The sequence below is a fragment of the Bombina bombina genome, chromosome 3, assembly GCF_027579735.1.
Source record: "Bombina bombina isolate aBomBom1 chromosome 3, aBomBom1.pri, whole genome shotgun sequence".
In the NCBI taxonomy this organism is placed as follows: Eukaryota; Metazoa; Chordata; class Amphibia; order Anura; family Bombinatoridae; genus Bombina; species Bombina bombina.
Window position 1 is genome coordinate 1,010,442,524 of NC_069501.1, and position 25,676 is coordinate 1,010,468,199.

General features: G+C 39.8%; 1 protein-coding gene across 1 annotated transcript in view; it reads right to left on the reverse strand.

Moving 5' to 3' along the window:
• R3HDM2 (R3H domain containing 2) overlaps window positions 1–25,676 on the reverse strand; it is a 150,974-nt gene that overhangs the window by 61,566 nt on the left and 63,732 nt on the right. Inside the window, exon 4 of the mRNA XM_053708181.1 lies at window positions 18,883–18,991. Coding sequence (XP_053564156.1) covers window positions 18,883–18,991 — 109 coding nt within the window. The remainder of the gene's footprint in view (window positions 1–18,882; window positions 18,992–25,676) is intronic.

Genomic DNA, 25,676 nt, shown 5'->3' on the forward strand with positions numbered 1-25,676 from the left:
ATCATATTGCTGTTTGATGCTATTGTCACAGAGTTTAACAGCATCAGAGGAGGGACTGTTGAAAATAATAAGCAATATCTGTCTCTGTTTTTTGCAGTGCCTTGTGAGGTCTGAATGGGTTAATTTGTATGTGTGCATTATTAGTCAGGAGGGCAACTCTGGTTAATGGGATCATAAAATATAGCTAGTTCTTAGAGTGTCTGTTTATTTGTTTCTCAATCTAATCTTTTTCTATCCTTGTTTAAGTTCTTGCATTCCAGCTAGTATCAGTAAATACTTAAATCCTGGTTATCTTGATATGCCAAATATATGAATGTATGTACACAACTCATTGTAAACATTGGGAATGTATCTAGTTCATCTCTGACCTTTGTTTTGTTTTGATGTATTCTCAAACACAATTCTGATGTGTAACTGTTATTTACTTATGTTGTAACCATATTTGTTAAAACCCTTGCATTTTTTTAGCTAGCTAATCATAAACTGTAAATAGCCTAGATGTGGAATGTTTAAATACCTGGGAAGGGGACTGACCCCCTCAGAGAAAACTTTGTATTGTTTCTCTCCATACTGCAGTGTGTAATCAATAAACAAACTCTTTTTAACCTGTCTTGGTCTGAAGGAGTTATTCAGTCCAGGGTGAGTATATCACCAACAAGGTCAAAGGACTATATTAACACTGCAGGGATATGAATCTATGACCCTTTGATCTAGAACAAGCGTTTGTAGTCAGGACATTCACAAACTAATCTACATCCAAGGACTAAAAGCAGGGCAGAAAAAAACTCTAAACTTTAAAAAAATAGTGGAGACAATAGAAATCAGACAAATGATTAACAAGATAGAGACAATAAAATATATTTGAAATCATAATAATAGATATAGTAAACATAATAAAATGAATACATCAGAAGTAAATAAACAGAGTTACATACTTGAGAATCTAAAACTGCTTATGCTAACTGTTCAACAACAAAAAGATTGGAAAAAAACAACAGTAATGACAGCCACAGATAAAGCTGAGCTAAAAATATAAACAGTACGTGAATATGCTCTATAAAGGTTATATTCAAACTCTAAAGAATCCTCGAAATAAGTACCAATTTCCATAGAAATAGTAGTACAGTCCCAAAAGGGAATCGGGATAAACCATTCATTAGAACACAATACAGATAGTATTTTGAATAGGAAAAAACCTCAGGAGCAAAGTAAAATCTTAAAATCCAGATTTTAAAATAACAGTTAATAGGAGGACTAGGCTCCTAAAAGCTAAAAATAACAAATTTTCCTTAACAAAGAACAAAGAATGTTCAAATGAAAAATAAGGAGAATTTTTAACAAAACTGTCTCTGATACAGGATCCTTTGAACCAACGAAAACCTTCATCAGTAGAATAAACTTAAAGGGACATGAAACCCAAAATTTTACTTTCATGATTCAGATAGAGAAAACAATTTTAAACAACTTTCCAATTTACTTCCATTATTTAATGTGATTCCTACTCTTGTTATCTTTTGCTGAAAGGTTTATCTTGGCAAGCTCAGGAGCAGCAAAGAACCTAGGTTCTAGCTGCTGATTGGTGGCTGCATATATATACTGGTTTTAATTGGCTCACCCATGTGTTCAGTTAAAAACCAGTAGTGCATTGCTGCTCCTTCAACAAATGATACAATGAAACAAATTAGGTAATATAAGTAAATTAGAAAGTTGTTTAAAATTGTATTCTCTATCTGAATCATGAAATAACATTTTTGGGTTTCATGTCCCTTTAAGTATGCTGTCGGTCAGAACAAAATTAATTAAATCTTAATTTTGAAAAGACCTCATAAGTTTACTTAAAGGCATAATAGCAGTCATACCCTTTTATGATATAAGCAATAACATGTGATGTTTGCAGATGAAATCAAAGTACATGAACTGAATAAGTAAAAACAGTGCTAGCATAAACGATGATAAATAAATGCCACACAATTGAGCTGAAGAAATAACAGCTTAATAATGAAAAAAAAACACACACTTAGCTTTGTAGAATTGTGTTTCAGGGCATCATAGTTTCTACAGTAACATCAGAGTCAGGATCAGAATGAGACATCTCGCAAAATGTAACAGAAAAAGAAAAATAACATTAGGCAAAACATTCAATTTCCACAATGTAACAGTTTCAGTAGAGAAAAACAAAAAAAATATATATAATTTTTTTTTTTAACAAAATAAAAAAGCAGGCATAATAGCTTTCAAAATTCATGAAAACAGCGAGCAATATACAGAGGGGTAAAATAACTAAATTTTGGCACCAAGAATGACGCATTACGCAAAAGGAAGTTAAAAAATGTTGGCGAAAAACACACACCAGAAAATGACAACGCATCATAACAAACGCGAATTTGCGCCAAAACAACTAGTGTCAACAAAGACACAAGAAACTACGAAATTTGCGCCATCAAAGGCGCAACTTCGCTCCAAAAAATTTTGCGCCAAGAATGACGCAATAAAAAACAGAATTTTGCGCCCTTGCGAGCTTAGGTTTGCCCGTGAAAAAATGAAAGTCAAATTAGAAAAGACTGAACCCCAGGTAAGAAAAAAGTTTAAATAAACTTTCCAAACATGATTCCTATACTGAAACTGTTTAGACTGCAAAGGGAAATATACATAGACCTGACTTATGGCAAATTTAAGTAAAATACATATATTTAAAACATATTAATACATAAAGCGCCAAACCATAACTGAGAGTGTCTTAAACAATGATACATACTTACCAAAAGACACTCATCCACATATAGCAGATAGCCAAACCAGTACTGAAAAATATCAGTAGAGGTAATGGTATATAAGAGTATATCGTCGATCTGAAAAGGGAGGTAGGAGATGAACAGAGAACCCTTGAAAAGATTTCCCGTGAGAGAAACCATAAAATCAATAGGCGATACTCACTTCACATCCCTCTGACAGACACTGTACTCTGAGAGGAATTGGGCTTCATAATGCTTAGAAGTGCTTATCATAGAAGAAATCATAAAAATCAAGCACAAACTTACTTCACCACCTCCATAGGAGGCAAAGTTTGTAAAACTGAATTGTGGGTGTGGTGAGGGGTGTATTTATAGGCATTTTAAGGTGGGTTTTAAGGTTGTGGGTGTGGTGGGAGGTGTATTTTTTAGGCATTTGAGGTTTGGGAAACTTTGCCGCCTCCTGGTAGGAATGCATATCCCATACGTCACTAGCTCATGGCCTCTTGCCAATTACATGAAAGAAAAACAGAATTTATGTTTACCTGATAAATTACTTTCTCCAACGGTGTGTCCGGTCCACGGCGTCATCCTTACTTGTGGGATATTCTCTTCCCCAACAGGAAATGGCAAAGAGCCCAGCAAAGCTGGTCACATGATCCCTCCTAGGCTCCGCCTACCCCAGTCATTCGACCGACGTTAAGGAGGAATATTTGCATAGGAGAAACCATATGATACCGTGGTGACTGTAGTTAAAGAAAATAAATTATCAGACCTGATTAAAAAACCAGGGCGGGCCGTGGACCGGACACACCGTTGGAGAAATTAATTTATCAGGTAAACATAAATTCTGTTTTCTCCAACATAGGTGTGTCCGGTCCACGGCGTCATCCTTACTTGTGGGAACCAATATCAAAGCTTTAGGACACGGATGAAGGGAGGGAGCAAATCAGGTCACCTAAATGGAAGGCACCACGGCTTGCAAAACCTTTCTCCCAAAAACAGCCTCAGAAGAAGCAAAAGTATCAAACTTGTAAAATTTGGTAAAAGTGTGCAGTGAAGACCAAGTCGCTGCCCTACATATCTGATCAACAGAAGCCTCGTTCTTGAAGGCCCATGTGGAAGCCACAGCCCTAGTGGAATGAGCTGTGATTCTTTCAGGAGGCTGCCGTCCGGCAGTCTCGTAAGCCAATCTGATGATGCTTTTAATCCAAAAAGAGAGAGAGGTAGAAGTTGCTTTTTGACCTCTCCTTTTACCAGAATAAACAACAAACAAGGAAGATGTTTGTCTAAAATCCTTTGTAGCATCTAAATAGAATTTTAGAGCGCGAACAACATCCAAATTGTGCAACAAACGTTCCTTCTTCGAAACTGGTTTCGGACACAAAGAAGGCACGACTATCTCCTGGTTAATGTTTTTGTTAGAAACAACTTTTGGAAGAAAACCAGGTTTAGTACGTAAAACCACCTTATCTGCATGGAACACCAGATAAGGAGGAGAACACTGCAGAGCAGATAATTCTGAAACTCTTCTGGCAGAAGAAATTGCAACCAAAAACAAAACTTTCCAAGATAATAACTTAATATCAACGGAATGTAAGGGTTCAAACGGAACCCCCTGAAGAACTGAAAGAACTAAGTTGAGACTCCAAGGGGGAGTCAAAGGTTTGTAAACAGGCTTAATTCTAACCAGAGCCTGAACAAAGGCTTGAACATCTGGCACAGCTGCCAGCTTTTTGTGGAGTAACACAGACAAGGCAGAAATCTGTCCCTTCAAGGAACTTGCAGATAATCCTTTCTCCAATCCTTCTTGAAGAAAGGATAGAATCTTAGGAATCTTTACCTTGTCCCAAGGGAATCCTTTAGATTCACACCAACATATATATTTTTTCCATATTTTGTGGTAAATTTTTCTAGTTACAGGCTTTCTGGCCTGAACAAGAGTATCAATAACAGAATCTGAGAACCCTCGTTTTGATAAGATCAAGCGTTCAATCTCCAAGCAGTCAGCTGGAGTGAGACCAGATTCAGATGTTCGAACGGACCTTGAACAAGAAGGTCTCGTCTCAAAGGTAGCTTCCATGGTGGAGCCGATGACATATTCACCAGATCTGCATACCAAGTCCTGCGTGGCCACGCAGGAGCTATCAAGATCACCGACGCCCTCTCCTGATGGATCCTGGCTACCAGCCTGGGGATGAGAGGAAACGGCGGGAATACATAAGCTAGTTAGAAGGTCCAAGGTGCTACTAGTGCATCTACTAGAGTCGCCTTGGGATCCCTGGATCTGGACCCGTAGCAAGGAACCTTGAAGTTCTGACGAGAGGCCATCAGATCCATGTCTGGAATGCCCCACAGTTGAGTAATTTGGGCAAAGATTTCCGGATGGAGTTCCCACTCCCCCGGATGTAATGTCTGACGACTCAGAAAATCCGCTTCCCAATTTTCCACTCCTGGGATGTGGATTGCAGACAGGTGGCAGGAGTGAGTCTCCGCCCATTGAATGATTTTGGTCACTTCTTCCATCGCCAGGGAACTCCTTGTTCCCCCCTGATGGTTGATGTACGCAACAGTCGTCATGTTGTCTGATTGAAACCGTATGAACTTGGCCTTTGCTAGCTGAGGCCAAGCCTTGAGAGCATTGAATATCGCTCTCAGTTCCAGAATATTTATCGGTAGAAGAGATTCTTCCCGAGACCAAAGACCCTGAGCTTTCAGGGATCCCCAGACCGCGCCCCAGCCCATCAGACTGGCGTCGGTCGTGACAATGACCCACTCTGGTCTGTGGAAGGTCATCCCTTGTGACAGGTTGTCCAGGGACAGCCACCAACGGAGTGAGTCTCTGGTCCTCTGATTTACTTGACTGAGCATGCACAGTTGTAATGGTCTTAGATGAATGCGCGCAAAAGGAACTATGTCCATTGCCGCTACCATCAAACCTATTACTTCCATGCACTGCGCTATGGAAGGAAGAGGAACGGAATGAAGTGTCCGACAAGAGTTTAGAAGTTTTGTTTTTCTGGCCTCTGTCAGAAAAATCCTCATTTCTAAGGAGTCTATTATTGTTCCCAAGAAGGGAACCCTTGTCGACGGAGATAGAGAACTCTTTTCCACGTTCACTTTCCATCCGTGAGATCTGAGAAAGGCCAGGACTATGTCCGTGTGAGCCTTTGCTTGAGGAAGGGACGACGCTGAATCAGAATGTCGTCCAAGTAAGGTACTACTGCAATGCCCCTTGGTCTTAGCACCGCTAGAAGGGACCCTAGTACCTTTGTGAAAATCCTTGGAGCAGTGGCTAATCCGAAAGGAAGCGCCACAAACTGGTAATGCTTGTCCAGGAATGCGAACCTTAGGAACCGATGATGTTCCTTGTGGATAGGAATATGTAGATACGCATCCTTTAAATCCACCGTGGTCATGAATTGACCTTCCTGGATGGAAGGAAGAATTGTTCGAATGGTTTCCATTTTGAACGATGGAACCTTGAGAAACTTGTTTAAGATCTTGAGATCTAAGATTGGTCTGAACGTACCCTCTTTTTTGGGAACTATGAACAGATTGGAGTAGAACCCCATCCCTTGTTCTCCTAATGGAACAGGATGAATCACTCCCATTTTTAACAGGTCTTCTACACAATGTAAGAATGCCTGTCTTTTTATGTGGTCTGAAGACAATTGAGACCTGTGGAACCTCCCCCTTGGGGGAAGCCCCTTGAATTCCAGAAGATAACCTTGGGAGACTATTTCTAGTGCCCAAGGATCCAGAACATCTCTTGCCCAAGCCTGAGCGAAGAGAGAGAGTCTGCCCCCCACCAGATCCGGTCCCGGATCGGGGGCCAACATTTCATGCTGTCTTGGTAGCAGTGGCAGGTTTCTTGGCCTGCTTTCCCTTGTTCCAGCCTTGCATTGGTCTCCAGGCTGGCTTGGCTTGAGAAGTATTACCCTCTTGCTTAGAGGACGTAGCACTTGGGGCTGGTCCGTTTCTACGAAAGGGACGAAAATTAGGTTTATTTTTGGCCTTGAAAGACCTATCCTGAGGAAGGGCGTGGCCCTTACCCCCAGTGATATCAGAGATAATCTCTTTCAAGTCAGGGCCAAACAGCGCTTTCCCCTTGAAAGGAATGTTAAGGAGTTTGTTCTTGGAAGACGCATCAGCTGACCAAGATTTCAACCAAAGCGCTCTGCGCGCCACAATAGCAAACCCAGAATTCTTTGCCGCTAACCTAGCCAATTGCAAAGTGGCGTCGAGGGTGAAAGAATTAGCCAATTTGAGAGCACGGATTCTGTCCATAATCTCCTCATAAGGAGGAGAATCACTATCGATCGCCTTTACTAGCTCATCGAACCAGAAACACGCGGCTGTAGTGACAGGGACAATGCATGAAATTGGTTGTAGAAGGTAACCCTGCTGAACAAACATCTTTTTAAGCAAACCTTCTAATTTTTTATCCATAGGATCTTTGAAAGCACAACTATCTTCTATGGGTATAGTGGTGCGTTTGTTTAAAGTAGAAAACGCTCCCTCGACCTTGGGGACTGTCTGCCATAAGTCCTTTCTGGGGTCGACCATAGGAAACAATTTTTTAAATATGGGGGGAGGGACGAAAGGTATACCGGGCCTTTCCCATTCTTTATTTACAATGTCCGCCACCCGCTTGGGTATAGGAAAAGCTTCTGGGAGCCCCGGGACCTCTAGGAACTTGTCCATTTTACATAGTTTCTCTGGGATGATCAAATTCTCACAATCATCCAGAGTGGATAATACCTCCTTAAGCAGAGCGCGGAGATGTTCCAACTTAAATTTAAATGTAATCACATCGGGTTCAGCTTGTTGAGAAATTTTCCCTGAATCTGAAATTTCTCCCTCAGACAAAACCTCCCTGGCCCCCTCAGACTGGTGTAGGGGCATTTCAGAACCATTATCATCAGCGTCCTCATGCTCTTCAGTATCTAAAACAGAGCAGTCGCGCTTACGCTGATAAGTGGGCATTTTGGCTAAAATGTTTTTGATAGAATTATCCATTACAGCCGTTAATTGTTGCATAGTAAGGAGTATTGGCGCGCTAGATGTACTAGGGGCCTCCTGAGTGGGCAAGACTCGTGTAGACGAAGGAGGGAATGATGCAGTACCATGCTTACTCCCCTCACTTGAGGAATCATCTTGGGCATCATTTTCAGTGTCACATAAATCACATTTATTTAAATGAGAAGGAACCCTGGCTTCCCCACATTCAGAACACAGTCTATCTGGTAGTTCAGACATGTTAAACAGGCATAAACTTGATAACAAAGTACAAAAAACGTTTTAAAATAAAACCGTTACTGTCACTTTAAATTTTAAACTGAACACACTTGATTACTGCAATTGCGAAAAAGTATGAAGGAATTGTTCAAAATTCACCAAAATTTCACCACAGTGTCTTAAAGCCTTAAAAGTATTGCACACCAAATTTGGAAGCTTTAACCCTTAAAATAACGGAACCGGAGCCGTTTTTAACTTTAACCCCTTTACAGTCCCTGGTATCTGCTTTGCTGAGACCCAACCAAGCCCAAAGGGGAATACGATACCAAATGACGCCTTCAGAAAGTCTTTTCTATGTATCAGAGCTCCTCACACATGCGACTGCATGTCATGCCTCTCAAAAACAAGTGCGCAATACCGGCACGAAAATGAGGCTCTGCCTATGATTAGGGAAAGCCCCTAAAGAATAAGGTGTCTAAAACAGTGCCTGCCGATATTATTTTACCAAAATACCCAGATTAAATGATTCCTCAAGGCTAAATATGTGTAATATATGAATCGATTTAGCCCAGAAAATGTCTACAGTCTTAATAAGCCCTTGTGAAGCCCTTATTTACTGTCTGAATAAAAATGGCTTACCGGATCCCATAGGGAAAATGACAGCTTCCAGCATTACATCGTCTTGTTAGAATGTGTCATACCTCAAGCAGCAAAAGACTGCTCACTGTTCCCCCAACTGAAGTTAATTCCTCTCAACAGTCCTGTGTGGAACAGCCATGGATTTTAGTAACGGTTGCTAAAATCATTTTCCTCTTACAAACAGAAATCTTCATCTCTTTTCTGTTTCAGAGTAAATAGTACATACCAGCACTATTTTAAAATAACAAACTCTTGATTGAATAATAAAAACTACAGTTAAACACTAAAAAACTCTAAGCCATCTCCGTGGAGATGTTGCCTGTACAACGGCAAAGAGAATGACTGGGGTAGGCGGAGCCTAGGAGGGATCATGTGACCAGCTTTGCTGGGCTCTTTGCCATTTCCTGTTGGGGAAGAGAATATCCCACAAGTAAGGATGACGCCGTGGACCGGACACACCTATGTTGGAGAAAATTAGTTTACCAGTGAGGTGGAAGGGTTTTATAGAGCTCTTAGGTTTTGGGAATCTTATCCTCCTCCTAGTGGCAGAGAGGAGTAATTGGTTGCAACAAAATTTCAAAATGATTTTCGCAATTCGATATTTTTAGGATGCAGATCCAAAGATGTAGGACAGCTCCCACTGCCCCATAAAAATATGTTGGCATAAGCGGTGGCAAAAGTAGCCCCCATACCTGTCCCACATCTCTGGAGATAGAATTTCCCCTCAAACGAAAAGTAATTATAAGTGAGAAGAAAATGGAAAACTCTCAAAACAGTGTACATTGAAAAACATGTAAAGTTATCCAAAAATAAATGTATGGCTTCCATTCTTTTCTCCTTTGGCATACTAGAGTACAAACTAACCACATCTACTGTAAGCCAGCTATAGGCATCATCCCAATTAAATTTATCCATAGTGGAGCATATTTTTACTTGAATGTCCAATTAACTAATCGCTGTAATACACTTTCCATCCACACTCCCAAAGGTTCTAAACAGGACCTGATCCCTGAAACAATTGATGTCCCTGTACTTTCTACAAAGACTTATGAGTCTTTGGCAAATGATGAAAGTTAGGGATTCTGGGATTCCTCACATTAAGATAGTCATATGTTGAGTCACCAAATATTCCCAGATCCCTACCCTGGTCCAAAATATGCCAAAGACTTCTCTGGAAAGATAGAAACTGTGGGGTAAGAATATAATTGGAGGTATATTTCTTTACCTTCCATTTGTCTAAGTTAATAGTTGGACTCTCACATCAGGAAAGAATTTATAAGGTAAACATACATTTTGTTTTCTTTCATCAGATGGTGAGAGTTCACACATTATCACATGTAGAAATAAAAACCCAAGTCGTGGAGTCCATAAGACCACCGTGAATAGGGGGAACAAACAGTGAAGGCAGAAAAACAACCTAACTCCCTGTGCTCTACGAGACCCCCAGAATGCACAGCAAAATAATAGGCTGGCATCGGTGGAGAATACTATTCATACTAATCGAAGAAAGGAGGCTCCCTGAACCAAGGACTGGTGCATCTGCCACCAAGCCAAAGACCGTCATGTCTATTGATCTAACAAAATCCTGTAAGACAGATCCTCATAGTCCTCATTCAATTGATGCAGCATTTGCAATTCGTGGGCCCGAAGATTAAATCTGACAAACGGAACGGCATCTCAGGCTTCCCCCAAGAGACCCACAACTTCCATACAGTATGCAACAGAAAAGAGCCAGTTCAGCTACAGAAGGGCACAGGTCTTTTGCAGCTTCAGTCTGCGCTGATCTGTCAGACAAAACAGTCACGGAATCAATTATGAACACCAGAAAAGACACACGGGTCTGAGAAGTTAATGAGCTTTTTAGAAGATTTATTTTCCAACTGTGACTCTGAAGCAACTGAAGAAACAGACAGATGAAAAGAGGGATTCTGAACCAGAATGTCGTCCAAGTAAGGAACTACAGATAAACAGATAGACTACAGGCATCAGAGCTCCCAGTACTTTTGTAAACACTCTGGGAGCGGTAGTAAGATCAAAAGGGAGGGTCACAAAATGATAACGCTTGTCTAGCAAACAAATCTCAGGAACTTGACATGATCCCTGTGTATAGGAATATGCAAATAAGCATATTTCTAAAGTATGTTGTAGACAAACTTACCCTCCTGCACTAAGGAAAGTAACGTGTAAATTGTCTCAATCTTGAAAGCAGGAACTTTCAGGAATTTGTTCAATATGTTGAGATCCAAAACAGGCAGAAAAGTACCCTCCTTTGGTACTATAAAGAGATTTGAATAAAACCCCTAGAATATTTCTGAAGTTGGAACTAGAGTAATCACTTAATTTCAGATCTCTCACACAAGCCAAGAAAGCTTGGGTCTTTTGGAAACAAGTTCTGAGAGATTATTTCACCAAACAGCAGCAGCGCGACAGGATACACTGACTGCAGGTCTAAACATAAAACCTGCAAGTTGAAAGGATTGCCTATGAAAACCTTCAAGTTTTCTATCTAAAGGATCCTTAAAAAGCACAATGTAAAACTGATTAACCCTAAAAAGGTAAACCGTGAACATAAGCTACTGTTTAAATAAGCGCTGAAAATGTACCAAAAATGTAAAAAGGCTTACTCAGCAATAACAGCACATAAAGGGTTAAATAGAGCATGTACCCCAACTTTGAAGTCAAGCATTTATGATCAGAGTGCCTTACAACTTTCACCGGTCCTGAGAACCTTCCTACAAGCTGAGAATGTTACTGCAACGCAGGAAGAGGAAAGAATTATAACACAGAAAAGTTGTACTAAAAACAGTTAACACAGTGAGAGCTAAAGCTAAAATCTATGACTATTTAAATTTTTATTTTAAGCATGTTGCGATGCATCTTTTTAATCAAAATTTATGTAAACAACATTCCAAACACAGGATAATAATTGCTGGTTTATTGCAAGTTCCACCTGTCAATACAAAAAAACTATGATTTAAAGCTTGACTTAATGTATATGTCTATAAACAAATTAAAAACAAATTATGCTTACAAGATAATTTCATTTCCTTCTGTATAAGGAGAGTCCACGGCTTCATTCCTTACTTTTGGGAAATACTGAACCTGGCCACCAGGAGGAGGCAAAGACAGCCCAGCCAAAGGCTCAAATACCTCTCAATTTTCCCCCATTCCCCAGACATTCTGCCGAGGGAACAAGGAACAGTAGGAGAAATATCAGGGTATAAAGGTGCCAGAAGAAAAATATAATTTAGGGGGCCGCCCATCGGAGAACACGGGCAGGGGCCGTGGACTCTCCTTATACAGAAGGAAATTAAATTATCTGGTAAGCATAATTTATGCCTTACTGTTTGGAAACTTATACCCAAGCTCTAAAGGACACTGAATGATAACAGGAGGGACAAAAAGAGAGGCGGACCCAAAGCTGAGGGCACCACAGCCTGCAAAACCTTTCTCCTGAAGGCTGCTTCAGCTGAAGCAAAAACATCAAACTTGTAAAATATAGAAAAATTATGTAAGGAGGACCAGGTAGCCGCCTTACAAATCTGATCCATAGAGGCCTTGTTCTTCAAGGCCCAAGAGGAAGCCACTGCACTAGTAGAATGAGCGATAATTCTCTGAGGAGGTTTATGTCTCACTGTCTCCTAAGCTAAGCGGATAACACTCCTTAACCAAAAAGACAAGGACGTCGCAGAGACCTTTTGCCCCTTACGCTACCCAGAATAGGCAACAATCAAGGAAGGAGTTGTCTAAAATCCTTAGTAGCCTGAAGATAGAACTTCAAGGCTCGAACCACAGACAAATTATGAAGCAAACGTTCCTTCAAAGGAGGAGGATTAGGACACAAGGAAGGAACCACAATCTCTTGATTGACGATGCGGTCTGACACGACCTTAGAAAGAAACCCTAACTTAGTATGTAGGACAGCCTTATCAGAATGAAACACCAGATAAGGAGGCTCATATTGCAAAGCGGCAATCTCTAAAACTCTGCACGCAGATGCAATAGACAATAGAAAAAGAACCTTCCAGGACAACAACTTAATGTCTATTTCATGCATAGGCTCAAATGGAGCCAGTTGCAAAACCTTAAGAACCAGATGCAGACTCCAAAAAGGAGCCGAAGATCTGAACACAGGTCTGATCCTAATCAGAGCCTTAACAAAAGACTGAACATCAGGAAGCTCAGAGAGCCTCTTGTGCAGTAAAACAGACAAGGCCGAAATCTGTCCCCTCAGGGAACTGGCTGAAAGACCGTTCTCCCATCTTGGCTGAAGAAACAGAATCCTGGCAACCTTACATTTATGCTAGGGAAATTCACGCTCTTCCCACCAGAATTAGTAGGTACTCCATACCTTTTGATAGATGCGACGAGTAACCGGCTTACGAGCTTGAATTAGAGTATCAATAACTCTCTCAGCAAACCCTCTCTTGGCAAGGATTAAGCATTCAATCTCCACGCAGTCAGCCTCAGAGAATCTAGATTTTGATGAAAAGGACCTTGTTCCAGCAGATCTCTGCAACAAGGTAACCTCCATGGAGGAGAAATTGACATCCTCACTCGATCAGTGAACCACATCCTTTGCGGCCACGATGGAGCAATCCGTATTACTGACGCCTGCTCCTGCTTGATGCGGGCCACTACCCGAGGAAGGAGTGGTAATGGCGGAAAAATGTAGATTAGACTGAACCTCCAAGGTACTGCTAATGCATTTATTAGCTCCGCCTGAGGATCCCTGGACCTCAACACATATCTGGGTAGCATGGTAATGAGACAAGACTCCATAAGATCTATCTCCGGTGCCCCCACCTACTGCATATCTCCGCAAACACTTCAGGATAGAGAGACCGTTCCCCTGGATGAAAGGATTGTCTGCTGAGAAAATCCGCTTCCCAGTTGTCCACACCCGGAATGCGGATTGCTGACAGCGAACATTTGTGGGCCTCCATCCACTCCAGAATCCGAGATACTTCCCTCATTGCTAGGGAGCTTCTCGTTCCCCCCTGATGGTTGATGTAAGCCACCAAGGTTATATTGTCTGATTGGAATCTGATAAACTGGGATGAACCCAGAAGAAGCCAAGCCTTCAGAGCATTGTAGATTGCTCGAAGTTCCAGAATGTTGATCAGGAGGGAGCGTTTCTCCTGAAACCACAGGCCCTGTGCCTTCTTAGGACCCCAAACAGCTCCCCATCCTGAAAGACTTGTGTCCATAGTCATAATCTCCCAGGATAGTCTTAGAAAGGATGTCCCTCAGGACAGATGATCTGGACAGAGCCACCAAGAGAGTGATTCTCTCGACCGGCTGTCCAAGGAAATCTGTCGAGACGGATCCGAATGATCGACGTTCCACTGCCTCAGCATGCACAGCTGTAAAGGTCTGAGACTGAACCTGGCAAAGGGAATTATGTCCATGCTGGACACCATGAGACCAATTACCTCCATACACTGAGCCACAGATGGCCTTAAGGAGGTCCGGAGGGCAAGACATGCCGAAGCTAGCTTGCAACATCTCTGGTCCTCATGGATATCGAGTCTATTATAGTACCTAGGAATTCTAACCTGGTGCTTGGAATAAGAGAACTTTTTTCTAAGTTTATCTTCCATCCATGAGATCGAAGAATAAAGAGAAGAGATACCGAATGGTCTTCCGCTAGACGAAAGGATGGAGCTTGAACCAGAATGTCGTTTAAGTAGGGAGCTACTGCTATACCCTGGGTTCTTGCGACGGCCAGGAGAGCCCCTAGAATCTTTGTGAAGATTTGTGAAGCAGTAGCTAGACCAAACAGAAGTGCAATGAACTGGAAGTGCTGATCCAGGAATGCAAACCTTAGGAACTGAAAGTGGTCCCTGTGGATTGGAACATGAAGGTAGGCATCCTTCAGATCTATAGTGGTCATAAACTGTCCTTCCTGAACTAGAGGAAGGATGGACCATAATGTCTCCATCTTGAACGAGGGGACATTTAGAAACTTGTTTAAGCACTTTAGGTCCAGAATCGGACAGGAAAGTTCCCTCTTTCTTTGGGACCATGAACAGGTTTGATTATTATCCCAAACCTCTTTCTGTGATAGGAACAGGGACAATGACCCCTAAGGAGGCCAGATCCCGCATGCACCCCAGAAAGGCTTCCCTCTTTTCTGGTTTGGAAGACAGGCTAAAGAGGAGAAATCTGCCCTTGGGTGGATGGGATTTGAAACCTATCTTGTATCCCTGAGCTATGACCTCCAGGACCCATGGATCCTGCACGTCCCTAAACAAAGCATCTGAAAACAGTGACAGTCTGACCCCTACACGATCCAGTGCCGGATCAGGGGCCACCCCTTCATGCCGACTTCGTCTCGGCGGGTTTCTTGTTCTGCTTGGATTTATTCCAGGATTGGGCCGGCTTCCAAGTGCTCTTGGTTTGCTTGGGCTTAGAGGAGAACTGTTGTGACGTTGGGACTTTTCAGAACGAAAGGAACGAAAATTAGTTCCTTGCCTTTTTTATTTGTTCTTTTTATCCTGCGGTAGGAAGGCACCCTTGCCCCCTGTAACCGTGGAGATAATGAAGTCCAGACCTGGACCAATTAAATATATTTCCCTTAAAGGGAAAGTAGTCTAGACTTAGAAGTCATGTCCGTAGACCAGGACTTCATCCAGAGCTCCCAACTGTCGGTCTGTACTGAGAAACCAGAAATCTTAGCATTCAGGCGAATAATCTGCATGTTTGCATCACAGATAAAATAATTAGCAATTCTCAAGGCTTTAATTCTTTCTTGGATAACGTTGAAGGGACCCTCCAACTCGATCAAATCTGCTAAGGAGTCGCAACAGTAGGCCGCAGCTCCAGCAACCGAGGCAACAGCCACTGCCGGTTGAAACAGGTATCCCGTATGCTGAATCATTTTTCTAAAAAAAGTTTCCATCTTCTAATCCATTGGCTCTCTGAATGACAAGCTATCCTCAAGTGGGATAGTAGTACGCTTGGCTAGCGTGGAGATAGCGCCATCCACCTTTAGAAAAAAATGTAAGTGTTCAATTTTAAATCTAAAGGCTGGCTCCTCCACAGCAGGAGGCCTAGAGGTAGCAGACTCCGATCCAGAAAGTTCCCAATCTGAAGACTCAGAGTGTGACCCATCCTTAGATACTTGAAAATTAGACAAATCTAATAAATTACTGGATGACCCCTGGACCGGAGAGCTATGTTTAACCTTTTACTTGCGCTTTGCAGGGCGAGGTAAAGCACTAAGAGCCTCAGACACCGCCGTCTTTAACTGATCGGTAAAGTCTGATGGTAAAAGGCTCCCTCCAGACAGAGGATCAGGCGTGCTACGGGAAGCTGCATGTGATGAGGGAGATAACTGATGGGTATGCACCTCACGGGACGGCAAATCCTCAGAGGTGGACGGCTCAGTAGTACTAAAGGGGTTAACCTTGTTAGACATAATAACCTTCTTGATGCATATGGAACATAGTTGAGAGGGCAGGCATATCAAGGCCTCCTCACAATATAGACAGGTATTCTATCAGGGATAGAGAGAGTACCCTCGAGCATATCAGAATCCTCCTTAGCTTACGCTAATAACAGTAGGACACAGAATAAATGATCTTTTATTTCTCACAAAACGGCACATTTATACTCCCAATGACTGGGGCACTCACCACCTCCTAGAACCAGGCAACAGAAAAACAAAAGTCTCCTCCAACAGCTAGCTCGATCAGGAAAGGGAAAACGATAGTGTGACCACATTCAGTCACATGGTGCGCAAGACAGGACCGCCGCTGCTATGAGAAAAAGCATGCCAAGCTACAAGCTGCGCAGCATTCAAAGTGAAAGTAAAAACCGGTGTGTTCCGTTACCGCATAAAAACAATCTATGAGCCCAAGAAATCTCCACATAAAGCAGCATAAATCAACTCATCACAATTGATTAATCCCCACTGTTCAATAACCTCCCTCAGGAGGCATTAACCCAAGATTCTATTAAGATAAAAGGAGCCACACTGTGACCCTGTCTTCTAGCGTTTTCTACATATGTAAATTTGAAACAATCTGAAAGTGTGACAGTCTTGTAGCATCGTTCCTGACATGGACTTGAGTGAAGAAAAAGCAGACGGTGAAACTCCTCAACACTGGTTGCTTAATGAGCTGTTAGCAGGCAGTCTGGATGGGTTCGCAGTAAGACTCTCCCTGCATCGCAGGACTCTAACTTTCGTCAATGCTCTCACTGAGAGGCTAACAAGACTACTTAAAACTCCAGTCCCATATCGCATATACCCCTCCTGAGGAACAACTCTGAAATCTTCGGACACTTCTCTGCCATCCTCCTGTGATGAAAGACAGGATGGGGAAGTGGGAGAGGTATTTGAGCCTTTGGCTGGGGTGTCTTTGCCTCCTCCTGGTGGCCAGGTTCAGTATTTCCCAAAAGTAATGAATGAAGCCGTGAACTCTCCTTATATTAAGAAGGAAATGGAAAATATACTTTTCAATGTATCAGTTAAAGAGAAACAATATAAAATGGCTTAAAGGGACAGTATACACTCATTTTCATATAACTCCATGTAATAGACACTACTATAAAGAATAAGATGCACAGATACTGATATAAAAATCCAGTATAAAATGGTTTAAAAAGCTCTGTTGAAAAGGCAGTTGGAAAATAAGAATCTCCCCCCCCTCCCCCTTCTTTTGCATATGAAAAGACCCTTTACACAAGCTGGAGAAGGTAGCTGACGGTATTCAAATAAAACTTTGGGGCTTGGTTAGGAGTCTGAAAATTAGAGCAATGTTATTTAAAAATAAGCAAAATTATAAATTTTTTTAAAAAACAAACTTTATGGGCTTTATAAATAGATCATCTACAAAACATTTTTGCAAAGAAAAAATGAGTGTATAATGGCCCTTTAAAGAAAGTATATTTGTAATTACTCTTTAGATTAATGGTACATTTATCATGTTTACTACACATATTTCATACCTTCTTTGTATTTCAAGTAAAACCACTTCTTTTTTTTTAATCCATATAATTTTTATTTTTTATAATTTAATGTTTTATTTCTATCTTGCTCTCCTTATGTCTCCGCCCCCTCCTATTTCTTGTTCCATTGAGTGTGTATTGTAGAGAGTGGTCCCACTCGCTCTCTACTTAGGGAGTAATGTATGCTCCCTTGTCTGACAATCCCACGCATGTGCATTAGAGGTGCATCTGCTCCGAATCACAAGATTCATTATTTACTTACCAGCCAAGAGTGGATGCAAGTATTATAGGACTAAATTGATCCTAAACGTTACATGTATAAGATTATTAATATAAGATTTAAAATCCTTTGTTTATATTCTATAATTACCTTCCATTTATATATAATAAATTATCGCTGCGCTATTCCTGTGGACAGCTGCTTCAGTCTCTTAGGTAAGTGACGTAAGCAGAGATTCAGTTTTGATTAGACAGCACATGAACAGAGGGAAGGTCAAAATATAAGCGCATGAGCATTAACGCCAAGGTATTATTGGGTCTAGGAAGCTGGATATTTGCACAAAAGTCATTAAAAAAAAAAAAAAAAAAAAAAAAAACATAACGGGACACTGCCCGTCAGGCGGGGGGAATAGGATGAGAAATATGGAGACAATCGGTAAATATGAGCTTTATGTGGGTTTAAAAAAAATAAAAAAAAAATATGAATGAAAGTACTGTTTAATTATAACATCATTTAAAATGCTATTGCGCAGATCATTAAAGGGACAGTCAACACCACAATTTTTGTTTTAAAAGATAGATAATCCCTTGGTTTTGCATAACCAACACAGTTATAATAATACATGTTTTACCTCTGTGATCACCTTGTATCTAAGCCTCTGCAGACTGCTCCGTTATTACAGTTCTTTTGACAGACTTGCATTTTAGCCAATCAGTGCTCACTCCTCGTTAAATTCACGTGCATGAGCTCAATGTTATCTATATGAAACACATGAACTAACACCCTCTAGTGGTGAAAAACTGTAAAATGCAGAGGCAGCCTACAAGGTCTAATAAATTAGCATAGGAACCTCCTAGGTTTAGCTTTCAACTAAGAATACCAAGAGAACAAAGCAAAATTGGTGATAAAAGTAAATTGGAAAGTTGTTTAAAATTGCATGCCCTATTTGAATCATGGAAGTTTTTTGGGGGGACTTGACTGTCCCTTTAAGTTTACGATCACTTTAAGCATTGTATTCATTATAATAATAAATTTACAACATCCATTTAAGTGACAAAGACAACAAAACATTGTTTATGGCTGACAAAGCCAATCTACCTGATTATCATCCCGGTCCATACTGGCATCATCTCTCTTAAGGATAAACCTTTGCTGAAATTCACAGCTCTTTTCATCTTTGATGTGTTCAGAAAACCTTTGGTCAGGGCTGAAGAATAAAATAGTACTGTGATTTATTGGGCTGTTTACTCATCAAAATATACTGTAAGAAAAGTACAATATTCTACAAACAGTAAAGATTTTAATAAGAACAAGCATGTCCCTACTAATAAACTCCAATAGCCAGAGATTCTAAACTAGTTTGTTAGCATACACTAAAATGGTAGAATGTGGTCTGGAGTGTAGAAAGTGATATTTAACGGGACAAATACAAAATTTGCAAGGTGTCATTTATAATAAATAATGAGCTAAGTGTGTGGGGGCACCATTCTTGTTATAATAGTTGGAAAAGTATATACTAAAAGCACAAAAGTCTTTATTTAGGCAGTGCTTAATACTTGTACAATAATCTCTGTCAAGACAGAAATTAGAGTGGCACCAAATGATTAATAATGCTTATGTTCCATAAAATGTATGCTTCTTGAATCTTAGTTAATGTCTAGTAGGAAAGAATGAACTTTTCTAACTACTGTATTTTCAGTGCTTTGGGTTTCATAGCAATACTATACATCCTCATAAAGTACACATGATTTTCTAAAAGGGATAGTCTTGTCAAAATTAAACTTTCATGATTCGAATAGAGAATGCAAGTTTAAGCAACTTTCTAATTTACTCCTATTATCAATTTTTCTTTGTTCGCTTGGTATTTTTTTTTTTTTTAAAAAAAGGAATGTAAGCATAGGAGCCGGCCCATTTTTGGATCAGCACCTGGATAGCGCTTTCTGATTGTTGTCTAAATGTAGCCACCAATCAAAAAGCGCTACCCATGTTCTGAAGCAAAAATGGGTCGGCTCCTAAGCTTACATTCAAATAAAGATACCAAGATAAAGAAAATTAGATAATAGGAGTAAATTAGAAAGTTGCTTAAAATTGCATGCTCTATCTGAATCGTAAAAGCTTAATTTTGACTAGACTATCCCTTTAAAGAGATGTTTGAGATAGTAATATAAAATGTTTAATTATGCTTAAAAAAAAACTACAACTTTGCAGTATACTTTCATCATTTATTTTGGACCTTTGTCCTGTAAATGAAAACTGTGAATCTCCCAGTTATGAGAACTGGAAGTGTACTCTACAGACTTTACAATCCTGCCACAAATAGGTTATCAGAAAAGTTAGCGCTTGACAAACCCAGGTGTCAAGGCCCCACTGCATCGTATAAATTAGGCACTGGCTTGGAGCACTCAAGACTCATAGATTCACCTGATGAAGGGGCTCATCCCTGAAACACATAGTGGAAGAACATTACTGGCCTGGACAGGCAAGTGTTAGTTGCTCTTATTTAAAGTGATTTAAAATGTTTTTAAACAATTTTATGCAAACTGTTTTTTAAACGATTTCATTTTATAGTTTTGCTATATGCTAACCTGTTGGGTATTCTGATTTTTTTTGTAATTATAACCCAATGAAAATTAGAAACCCTGTGTATATCTTTGCTACCTGATATATATTGAAGGATGAATCCAGTGATATTTATCTCTCTTTATTGGCATGTTTATGGAGCATTTTGAGATTGTACTCTGTATCCAATAACAGGGATCCAGTGTTATTTAAATTTGTTCAGTAATATATTTCTTAAGCATATTGTGACTGTATTCTGTATCCCTTTTTTCATATGTACTGCATAAACTACATTGAGACATCAGTCTAATATTTTGTTTATTTTTTATAATAAATACAATTATTTATACATATTTGGTGTTTGTAAAAATTATTAAGATGAATTGTAGTGTTGTTTGGTTTTTCTCCATCTTAATTTACATATCTTACCAAGAGTTCCCTGGTGTATTGGTAACAATGTATGCAGGGTACTTCTGGGAGAAAGCAAGCGGGGATGCTTGCCTAGATATGCTCATTTGCTATTCAATAATTTCGCCTTTCTCACTTTTATGTAATGGATTTTAATCTTGGTTAAATCTTTACCATAACTCAAATGAGTATTGCTATATCTATCTATAATTATATCTATACCTATAATTATATCTATACATATATCTATATATGCGCATTTGAACTAAAAAACATCATTTACGCTTACCTGATAAATTAATTTATTTCATGGTGGGAAGAGACCACCATCCATTACTCTTGGGAATTACTCTTCCCTACCATTAGGAGGAGGCAAAGATTTCAAAACGCCAAGACCTCTATAAAACTCCTCCCACCTCACACATACCTTAGTCGAACGTATAGCCAAGCAAAGTGAGGTAAGAAAAAGAAATAAGAGCCATAAAAGGAGCAGGGAAAAAACATGTGCTGAAGAAAAATCAACTAAACAAAAAAAAAAATCCATAAGGGTAGGGTCTCGTGGACTCTCCATTAAAGAAATTAATTTATCAGGTCAGCATCAATTATATTTCCTTTCATAAAGGTGGTGAGAGTCCACAATCCTTTACTCTTGGGAACTAATTGCCAAGCTGTGGAGTCCACAAGTAATAATATAAAGGGAGTTATTTAAAAATATTTTTTGATTGAGAAATTAAATCCACAACCCAATAAAAATAAATGATACAGGCAAAAAAATGAAACAGACAGCTGCCTGAATAACCTTTCTACCAAAGGCTGCATTAAGAAGAAGCAAAAACATCAAAATGGTAGAATTTAGTAAAAAGACCACCAAGTAGCTGCTTTGCAAATCTGATCAACTGAAGCCTAATTCTTGAAAGCCCAAGAAGTGGCAAATGACCTAGTAGAATGAGCAGTAATCCGCTGTGAAGGCTGAACTGTCTCCAAGTAAGCTTTGTTAATCTAAAGATTCAACCAAGAAGCCAAAGAAACTGTAGACGCTTTCTGACCCTTCCTATGGCCAGAAAAAAAAAAGAATTAAACAGAAAGTTTGTCTAAAGTCCTTGGTAGCATAAATGTAATATTTCAATGCCCTAACAACATCCAAAGAATGCAAAGATCTCTCAGAGGCATTCTTAGGATTAGGACACACAAAATGAACAACAATCTCTCTGCTAATGTCTGAAGAAACAACTTTAAAAATCTAATGATATTCGTAAAACAGCCAAATCCTGATGAAAAAAATCAGATAATGAGGTCCAAAAGAAAAAAACAGATAACTCAAACTCTTCATGCAGAAAAGATAGCAAAATAAATAATTTCCAAGAAAGTAGTTTAATGTCCATTTTATACATATGTTTAAAAGGAGAAGCCTGCAAAACCATTAAAGGGACAGTATACATCAATTTTTATTTAACTGCATGTAATAGACACTACTATAAAGAATAATATGCACAGATACTGGTCTACAAATCTAGTATAAAACCGTTTTAAAATGTACTTAGAAGCTCCCAGTTTAGCACTCCTGCAAAAACCATGATCTATACACCAAGAAATAAAGGCCTGCCAGACCTTGTAATATATGTTTCTAGTTTATGGCTTACAAGCCTGAATTAAAGAGATACTGAACCCAAATTGTTTCTTTCATGATTCAGAGCAGCGTCCATGGATCACTGGTGGTCCCCGAGAAGATGTTGGTGGTCCTTAAAACCATCAAGCAGAAATTAATCTCCTCTGATGGTGTCACCCCGTCACGCCGCAACTCCCTACAGTACCTGGCTGGACATCAGTGAAAACCGACAGAGGAGTTGTTAAATTACAATCTCCCTACGTATGTTGCATAGTACTGCGTAACTTGCATAACTAGATTGTATTTTTAATTCCTCCCGCCTTGTGCGCTGCTCAGAGGAAGATGCTTCCATCCTAAAGCCAGCAAAGGTTTGTATAGTCTTGGCTTTAATTACTGGAATTAAAGTATATAAAATATTCAAAAAAAAAATTCTTATATTTTATTTATTTTCTTCCCTTTATCTGTCTCTTTGTAGTAGTTTTCCTAATTCCTTTAGATGGACTTACATCACTGTTTGTCTTCCTCCCCTCCATCTTCTTTTTTTTTTTATTAAATATTAATTATTTTTCATTATAATAATTTTATTCCACCTGAATTCCAGTAATTGCTATCCAGCAGATCAACCATATCCCACCAGTATTATAGTAATTGCCAGTAGTGGTTAGCTCACATTCATATTGAGAGTTTTGGTTTGTACCTTTTAAGAAATATTCATGTTAGTGGTCCACAGGACTCAAAATTGTGAGTTTAGTGGTCCCTGAGGTCCGAAAGGTTGGCGACCCCCGAGATAGAGCATTGCATTTTAAGCAACTTTCTCATTTACTCCTATTATCAATTTCTTTGTTCTCTTGCAATCTTTAATTGAAAAAGAAGGCATCTAAGCTAAGGAGCATGCCCATTTTTGGTTCAGACCCTGGACAGCACTTGTTTATTGGTGGGTGAATTTATCCACCAATCAGCAAGAGCAATTCAAAGTTAATCACCAAAAATGGGCCGACTTCTAAACTTACATTTTTGCTTTTCAAATAAAGATACCAAAAGAATGAAGAACATTTAATAATCGGTGTAAACTAGAAAGTTGCTTAAAATTGCATGCTCTATCTGAATCAGGTAGCTTAGAGGAGAGAAGGGAAAGAGGTGATATGATAGCAACTTTCAAGTATGTTAAAGGGCTTAGTAAAACTGAGGCTGTGGGGTATTTTACATAAAATGGAAAATTCAAGAACAAGGGGTCATGATCTCAAGCTGAAGGGTAGTAGATACAGGAGTAAATTTGAGTAAGCAACAGACAATACATTATTACTGGTGGACATATTCTCTGCATGTAAAAGTTTATCATGATAACTTATTACAAACCACAGCTAAAGATATAATCTCCATAACATTACAATAAATGAACTTAGCTTTGGTAGGACTGATATCAGTCAGCAGGATTCCAACAGTGTTTTCTGATACAGGGACAGTTTGAGACATCTTGCAAATGTAAGAGAAAAAACATATAAAGCAAAATGATCAATTTCCTTATATGACAGTTTCAGGAATGGGAGAAAAAAATGCAAACAGCATAGCCCTCCGACATAGAAAAAAGGCCAGAGGCAAAAGGAATGGGGTCTTAAATAATGAAAATATTTGGCGCCAAGTATGACGCACAACAAACAGAAAAATATTTTATGGCGCCAAAGACGTCCGGAAACTAAACACTAGCGTCATAGATGAAGCAACCTCGTGAAGGACTCAGCGCCAACTAAGACGCCGGAAATGACGAATTTGCGTCACGAACGTAACTTTTGCGCCCAAAAAATCTCGCGCCAAGAATGAGGCAATAAATTTTGGCATTTTGCACCCTCGCGAGCCTAATACAGCCCGCAATTTAATTAGAGCCAATTTGAAAAAGACTAAACCCCAGGTAAGAAATAATTTTTCTTAAAAATGCATTTCCCAGATATGAAACTGACAGTCTGCAAAAGAAGGAAATATACTGAAACCTGTATCATGGCAAATATAAGTACAATACATATATTTAGAACTTTATATAAAGTGCCTAACCATAGCTGAGAGTGTCCTAAGTGAATGAAACATACTTACCAAAAGACACCCATCCACATATAGCAGATAGCCAAATCAGTACTGAAAAGGTTATTAGTAGAGGTAATGAAATATGAGAGTATATCGTCGATCTGAAAAGGGAGGTAGGAGATGAAACTCTACAACCGATAACAGAAAACCTATGAAAAAGATCCCCGTTAGGAAGACCATTGCATTCAATAGGTGATACTCCCTTCACATCCCTCTGACATTCACTGTACTGTGAGGAATCGGGCTTCAAAAAAAAGTGCATATCAACGTAGAAATCTTAGCACAAACTTACTTCACCACCTCCATAGGAGGCAAAGTTTGTAAAACTGAATTGTGGGTGTGGTGAGGGGTGTATTTATAGGCATTTTGAGGTTTTGGAAACTTTGCCCCTCCTGGTAGGATTGTATATCCCATACGTCACTAGCTCATGGACTCTTGCCAATTACATGAAAGAAATATTCCAAACCCAGGGTTCTGGAACAGACAAACCATGCCTCCTGAAAAAGGATTGATCTGCCTCTAACAGAACTTCTGGATTGAGGGCTGCACATTCATGCAGTTTTGGGAGTAGGGATAGATCTCGTACCCTGCTTTGACTTGTTACAGTTAGCATTAGGTCTTCAGAATACTGTTCTGAAAGACTAGACTACCAGTAAGTAGAAGCAGCAGCTACATCAGCAATAGAAATAGCTGGCCTGAATATAACCTGCATGTAAAAAGGCCTTTCTATGAAAAGACTAACTTTCTGTCTAAAAGAACGTGCGATAAACCGACAAGCGTTAAGACGGCGTGTGAAACGCCGACGCATGAAAAAATAAGCATGCCAAAAAAGCGGATGTGTGCAAAACAACAAGTGAACAGTAAAAAGGATCTGTCACAGGGCCGTATATATTAGCAAATATATAAATAACTTAAGTGACCCCATAACATAGCTATATGATTGTCTAGATGTTGATAAAAAAACATAATTTATGCTTACCTGATAAATTTATTTCTCTTGTAGTGTATCCAGTCCACGGATCATCCATTACTTGTGGGATATTCTCCTTCCCAACAGGAAGTTGCAAGAGGATCACCCACAGCAGAGCTGCTATATAGCTCCTCCCCTAACTGTCATATCCAGTCATTCCACCGAAAACAAACAGAGAAAGGAGAAACCATAGGGTGCAGTGGTGACTGTAGTTTAATTAAAATTTAGACCTGCCTTAAAAGGACAGGGCGGGCCGTGGACTGGATACACTAC